Raw genomic sequence first — 7,676 nt, 5'->3', positions numbered from 1 at the left:
AATTTCAATAAACTTACTGTTGTCACCTTATTCCAATAAATTTTATTATTGAATTTGACTTAATTTATTGTTTAAATATAACTTATTAAATAAGTATTTACAATAGTTGTGTAACCAAATGCATCCTTAATTAAGATTGTGATTGGCTAAATGATGTCACAAGGAATTCCCCCAAGCTAATAAAAATGTATACGCTGATTTATCTCAATGTGGTTACGAAGAATCATACAGCAACAGAAGAAAAGTCTCTCGCCCCAAATGATGAATAAGCCAATGGGTCTCAATATTGTTATGGACTAGTGAGTTGGGTAGTAAGCTGCTCTCACTTTTCTGTTTATTTGTTGAACCAAACTTGAGATTAGATGCACTTCTAGTTGCAACTAAATTTGTGTATTTGTACCTTTGCCAGTCATCTCATGGACATTTACTCGGGCTCAACAGGAGTTTGTGAAATGGCCACTGTTGATAGTGATGGTCGCAGGAAAAGGTATAAACCAGGCCCCAAAAATGGTATCAATGATATGGGAAGAAGCCAAGAACCTTTGTCAAACCTGCACATTGGATTAGCTTTAAAATATATGCTAGATTGTCTTTCAGATAACTTGGGCAGGTATCTATGTATAAACTAAAATAAAAATTTAAATGCCAAGGATATTACCATTTTCGAGCAGTCATATCATTGTAGATCCAAAATGGTGCAAATGTGGAAAATATAATAAAATCAATGGACATAATATGGATCTGCAACATGAAAACCCAATTTTAGCAACTAAAGAATAATTCCAAGTTCATATTTCATCAAGGATGGATAAATGCAAATTATGAAAATGAGCGCATAAGAATCTTTTTCTAAATTAGCCAAATATTTGGCCTAGTGTTACTAGGTTCCAACAGACTAGCAATTGTTAATTTTACATTAGCAAAGATCAGCATAGCAAGATTGAAAGTTCATGGCACCGCTAAGCTTGTATAGTGAATACAAAAGCAATTCATGTCAACTACATGAAATGCTGAGTAAGAACTTACAAATTTGCTTTCCCTGAAGTACTGGTAAAATTCTTTCCACACATCTTGTCCAGCTAAACCAGCATAGGTTATGATGGCTATCCCTGCAGCAAGTGATATCTGATGTGTAGCTTAGGTAAGTTACAAAGTCCAAAATATAAAAATAAAAATGAAGAATCTAGTGGGATTGTGCTATTCAATGGTCAATAAAGCTTCTCAAGTTCTCAACACAGCATGTTTCGGAAGTTAGGTCTTTCAATACTAATTCATGCTAAAGGAAATCTCTTGGATTCAAGGGCTTTTAAAAACTATTCCAAGTCATCATGGTTGGTTTAGTTTTAGTGTGAAATTTATTTGATGCATTCTAAAAACCATACCATAAAAGTTATTTATTACAATTGGAGAGCACAATGTCTTATAAACCTCATACTGGAATGTTATACTTCCATTGTGGGACCCAATTTCATAACATGCAATTCGATCCTAACACGTTCCCAACTTCAAATACGGCTTTTATAGATATAGTAACCCTGTATGTGAAAACCTTCCCAGTATTTGTAGTTCGCTTTACTGTAAGATATAGTAACTAATAAGAACCTTGGGAGAACCATACCAAAAACACAAGCCTAGTTGGAGAGCTCAAAGCCATATAAACCTCACAATAGAATCCCATACTTCCAGTGTGGGACCCAAGTCTCATACCTTGCAATTGGATCTTAACAGGAGCATACTACTATTAAATGTGAGATTTAAAGCTAGTGTGTGTATGTGTGTTAAGAGAAAGCATCAATTGATTGTCATTGTTGAGATAGAAGACTTAAAATTAATAAAGCTCTCAAATTTGGATGTTTTGCTTCAGCAATAGAGCAAATTGAATTCACTAGAAAGAATAGAATACATAATGATTTAAAACTATTTTCAGGTTTTCTCTAAAAGTAAACATGTGACTGCAATAGGGTTGTTTCTGTTAAGCATTAACCTGAAAAAATCACCTAAACATGGAACCATTATTTAGATTACAAAGATAAGTTTGCAACAACTTTGCAAGATGAGCACTTACTATTGCAGTTACTTTTGATTCCATAAAATTCAATGGCCATGTTTTAAGCTCAGTTTCTTCAACAGGAGGTGCTGGTGGTCTCCAAAGTACAAAATAAGGAAGAAGTGCATATGCACCACCAATAGATGAAAGTACCAGGAAAGGCCATACAGGAATATTGTTTTTCGAGCTGTAGAACAACAGGTGGAACATATGAAATCAGCTTCAAGTATTGTCAAATAGGACGTATACATACAAAAATACTAAATTATTTTATTCTCCATACAATATGTTACGTGTAGCGGCTTGTAAAGTTCTCATAGTAGCATTCAAAGCAGTAACAGAATTAACATAGCAGTAATGTGTAATTAAATTGCAAGGATGGGGTATGTTACTTCAAACTAGTAGTATTCAGTTAAATGTTATTTTGACTGATTTTTGCAAAAGACAAAGGAGGTAAGCATTAATCTTGAAATTGAGAGGTCACCACAAAGTGTTGATGTTAAAAAGGTATTCAACCAGAAGGAAAATTCCATTGTATTCACTCTAAAACAAGGGTCAAGTACTCAAACATTACATCACAGATTTTTGACTGTACTCAAATATTACATCACAAATTGAGAGGTTATTAGATAAAACACCACAAAGTGTTGATGTTAAAACGGTATTCAACCAGAAGGAAAACTCCATTGTATTCACTCTAAAACAAGGGTCAAGTACTCAAAAATTACATCACAGAATTAACATAGCAGTAATGTGTAATTAAATTGCAAGGATGGGGTATGTTACTTCAAACTAGTAGTATTCAGTTAAATGTTATTTTGACTGATTTTTGCAAAAGACAAAGGAGGTAAGCATTAATCTTGAAATTGAGAGGTTATAAGATAAAACACCACAAAGTGTTGATGTTAAAACGGTATTCAACCAGAAGGAAAATTCCATTGTATTCACTCTAAAACAAGGATCAAGTACTCAAACATTACATCACAGATTTTTGACTGTACTCAAATATTACATCACAAATTGAGAGGTTATTAGATAAAACACCACAAAGTGTTGATGTTAAAACGGTATTCAACCAGAAGGAAAACTACATTGTATTCACTCTAAAACAAGGGTCAAGTACTCAAACATTACATCACAGATTTCCAGTTCATCACTGTTTATGTTTTGATGGTTTGCCAAAAGGAAGGGTGGCAAGGCTTAAAGAAATATCTATTTGCACATTGCATGTACTCTTAGATGCATGGCAAAGATGTTAGATATGAAATCATTCATGAACCTCCACCTAACTACTTAAGCCTTTAGGAATGTTGATATGGGACAGAGTCCCTTACAGCTTCCTTGTCAAAGACAACTCTCCTGAAAGCTCAAGCTAGCAGGTGGAGAGGTTATGAATGGTTTTATATCAAATAATAGAAACCATATTATTTATGTTAGAGAGAAATATAAATAAGAGTGAAGTACCTTCTTCCTGTAGGAAGCAGAAGCATGCTATATGCCAACGGCCACAAGCCCATTATATACCACAATGATACCAGCACCTCATTCATTCTAAAACCATCATCTCCTTTTAGATTCAGGAGCTTTTGAATGAAATACACGTCCCTTGACTGAATGAATAAATAAATAATCTCACTGATCAAAACAAAAGGAAAGAAAAAATAAAGTCGTGTGTAACGGCGACAAGAGAGGAAGAGATTTTAGTCAGAGAAAGGAAATGGAGATACAAAGCGGAGTCAAGGTTTATCAGCATCCTTTCCAATCACACTCACATTCTTTTCCTTTTATATCCTTGCTCTACTTGATTCGTCATTGCTATATTATTCTTTTGTAATTGAATTATTTCCCCTCCATGTAGAATGCAATAGGTGATTACCATAGTCCATCATTGGCATTGCCAATTGAAGAAGAGCATCCAATCTGTTGAAATTTAGCACTTCTGCAACCATCGATAGGAATCAATGGAATAGGCAATCAATTTGAAGCACTAGGTGAGACATTTGTGCATCAATTGGTTGATATGCCATCTGCTTATAACTAAAGGAAATTAAGTAGTTGATATCGATGCACAAGCACTTAGGGAATGGAAAGGTGTGAAGATTATCACAATCACTGTGTGAAGTAGATTGAGGTTGATAGAGCCCATGATCCAGCAGAACAGATGTTGGGCAATGATAATCAAAGCCCACTGATTTGGAGGTTCTATTCCAGGAGAAAAAAGGGGACACGTGGCAAGGAGGCGGATGGGGAGGTTGTTACGGTTAGTGGGTGTTTGTTATGTTGGGAGAGAGGATTGATAAGTGAGTGCAAAGGAACATGTCAAGGGGAAAAAGGAGTGAGGATTCAGCACCAGGCTTGGGACCAACAATTCTGGGAATTGTTAGGTGCGTTCAAGTGTTTTGTTTTTCTCTGATCACTGTGCTTATACTATTTAGGTGTGTGCACTGCTTTTGAGTGATTAAACTTTCATTAGAGGTGTTTGCCTTTGAGGTCATAATGTTACTTTATAGGCTCTAATGTGCGGTTAGTTGATTCAATAGTTTCAAGCAATGGATTGCTAAGGTCTTATACTGTTGCCACCAAGCATTAGTTCTTCTCACCAGCAACGGTGGAGAGTGATGTGGTAGAGAAGGGTATCTTTTCAGAATTAAGGTTAGTTATGGATGGAGAGCACTAGCTCTGTGTGAGAGCCTAGCTCTGTGGTAGTAGTACTCATTCTATTGATTTTTCCTTTATATCAAATAATACCAGCATCATTTCCATAGATTCTTCAAGCTTAGGTGAGGCTCGATCTATATGATCAAAGCTAGCCATGTGCTGGTCATGTTTGTCCTCAACCAAATGTGAGAGACATTTGATTAGAGCTTACAAGTGCGATATTTGTATGTAAATCAACAGCAATGTGAGTATAATAAAACTGAACGAGTCTTGACCAATACAAGTGTCACTAACAAGAGTCAGGGAATGACATAGGCATAAGAGAAGAGAAGAAGAGATTCTAGTCAGAGCGAGAAAATGGATATAATTCAAGGTTCATCAGCATCAGTTCTAATCACTACCATCAAATGCATTACTGTTACTTAAATGCAGAAATGAACTTCCAAACCACAATATGAAAACAAAGATCCAACCCGAATCATTATTAAAAACAAACACAACCATATTGAAGATTTTAATGTTTCTTTGGCACTTAAAAACTTCTACGCTTAACAAGGCAAAGGAAAATATCGAGTAATCAGTAAACCCTTACCTCAGTCCTTTAAAATATGTTTGGAATTTGAGTTTTGAAGAAAAAGAGAACCGGGGACAAAAATTTACATTTTGAATAGGTTAAATTATAATTTTCACCCTCCATGTTTAATTTAGGTTTCAATATGGTCCTTAAACTTATCTTAATTCAATTTATTCCTCTAAGTCATTTTTTGTATCAAAACTTTCCCGATATTTTCATGACATATTTTCATTTTTTTAATAAACATTCTCTTAATATTTAAAGTACATTCTCTTAATATTTAAACATATCTAGAATATTTTAAAGAGTTTGTCTAAGTTGTCTCACGAAGTAAATAACATCATCTTAGATATGGACTAAGGGTTTTTGTCTATAAAAAGTTGACACACGTTTCAATACTCTGTCTTAAGTTCATTAGTCCCATCTTAACCCAGTGGTAAAGTAGACAAACCCAATTAAAATAACTAAGAATGTGGAAACAGTGAGTTCATATGCATCCATCATTACTATTATAGCATGTTGCAACTTAAAAAGCAGAGTTATGTAAGCAACACACCGGGGTTTGGTTTGGGGCGAGCAAGAAAACGTAGTACATGAGTGCGCCCCACAAGAGAAATAGCAAAACTGAGGTTGTCCAGTCTCTTCCATTGCCATTACCACCCACTTCACTCTCTCTCTTCAAACTGCCACAAACATGGAGACGATCCTTTTTAGGAAACGCAGCCAACGAGATTTTGATTTTGGTTTTGACATGAAGCGGTTTAAGGAAGCAACTGAAACGTGTTGGTCTGTGTGTCAAAACTCTGGCTTGAGGGTTGCGGGGTTGGAGTGAGTTTCGGTTGTTGGGAGTGGGAAAGGTGCAAGAGATGAGATTGGGGTGAGGTAGCAGCATAGTCCAAATGCTCATGGCAACGCCGCTTGCTATTCTACATCAACTTTGGATAAACAGATTCATACCTTTTTTGGGAGCAATAAATAACTTTTCACTCCTACAATTATTTATTAATTTAACTTATTAATTTTTATTTATAAAAAGCAATTTTTATTTAGTTTGTTTCAATAATTTTACAACAAAATTTATCAGAAATTATAAAAATGACTTGTCAAAATATAAAATAAAACTAAGTAAATAATCGTTGTATATCATATATTGAAGGTTTTATTAAATATTTAGCTTATTTATTTTTATAATAACTAATTATTAAAATAATTCAAAAAATTAATTATTTTTCTATTTAGAATTTTGTCTTTGCTATGTCACCCTATTTTTTATAATTTTTTAAAAATATTTTTACATATCAAATAAACAAAACTAATTTTTTTAAATAATTTCATATAGTAAAAAGACTAAATTTAAAAAAGTAATAATATATGTCAAAATTTTAGATAATTTCATTTAAAATAATTTTAAATAATTTTGTATACACTGTAAAAAACTTCTTCAGATTTTTTTAAAGAATCTTATGTTTTTTTGGAGGGGAGGGAAGTGAAAGATTTGAAGGTGGAAGAATAGAAGGGAGAGCAAAGTGAAAAGAGGTTAAAATTCTTCAAATGTTTAATATTGAGAAACAAGGATAAGAGAGTTTAAGTATATAAATGATATTATTATATTTTATATCTTTTATTCATATTTTTAATTTTACAAAAAAATAAAAATTAATATTTTCTTTTTTTAAAATTATATTTTTATAATTTTTTAAAAAAATTCTCACTTGAAAAATGTTGAAAGGACTTTGGAGGGTTTAAAAAATCTCTCAAACTCTTCCCTTCTTAATTAAGTAATTAAAAATTGTTCTTGTTAGAAAAACACTAATCTTCGGATCTCTGCCTGGGTAGGATGACATCCTTCCGTACATTGCTGACGTGGGAAGGGTACCTGCAAAAGGCACTCCGATGCTAAAGTCAGGTCTCGGTTCTCAGCAATAAATATTATTCAATATTCAAAAGTCAACCACTTATCTGTACCTCTTACCTTCCTTTTATAGGAGATATTCTGGATTAATGGGCCTTGTAGCTCAGCCCTGTTTTTAGCTTGATAATTAAGCTGATAATATTCTTAGTTTTTTTATCTAAATAAATTTAATTGTTTTTTAATTTATAATTAATGTGTCTTGAGAGGTACCCATCTTTCGTAGGCCGAATAGGTATTCGGTTTCCTCTTTCTATGAGTAGGACCGAGTAGTGCCTTATCCGGTACACTTGCCCCCCAACCCCGAGGAGGTAGGACGAAAGGGCTTAAATTAATTGGTGAAGTGCTCGGCTATGAGAATACATGGTCGTTAAGTAGTCGGCTTACTTCTAACGATATCTTCATGTCAAGTATTCAGTTTTAGTAGAGAAAAACGATGATGTCAGCTGACGAATTAGGGTTTCAAATTTTTAGGGCTTCCTCGTGTT

At 33.8% G+C, this 7,676-nt stretch overlaps 1 protein-coding gene across 1 annotated transcript; it reads right to left on the bottom strand.

Moving 5' to 3' along the window:
- LOC113855831 lies at positions 1-6,252 on the bottom strand. The gene is made up of 6 exons (XM_027487463.1): positions 5,836-6,252; positions 3,512-3,657; positions 2,066-2,234; positions 1,027-1,125; positions 659-741; positions 1-551 (listed from the first exon to the last, which is right to left on the bottom strand). Exons 1-6 carry the CDS (start codon positions 6,184-6,186, stop codon positions 425-427), a joined length of 975 nt encoding a protein of 324 aa, XP_027343264.1. The 5' UTR covers positions 6,187-6,252; the 3' UTR covers positions 1-424.
- Positions 6,253-7,676: the final 1,424 nt, after the last annotated feature.

Source organism: Abrus precatorius, unplaced genomic scaffold, assembly GCF_003935025.1.
Source record: "Abrus precatorius isolate BTA unplaced genomic scaffold, Abrus_2018 Scaffold1, whole genome shotgun sequence".
In the NCBI taxonomy this organism is placed as follows: Eukaryota; Viridiplantae; Streptophyta; class Magnoliopsida; order Fabales; family Fabaceae; genus Abrus; species Abrus precatorius.
This window is presented reverse-complemented; position numbering and strand designations above follow the sequence as displayed.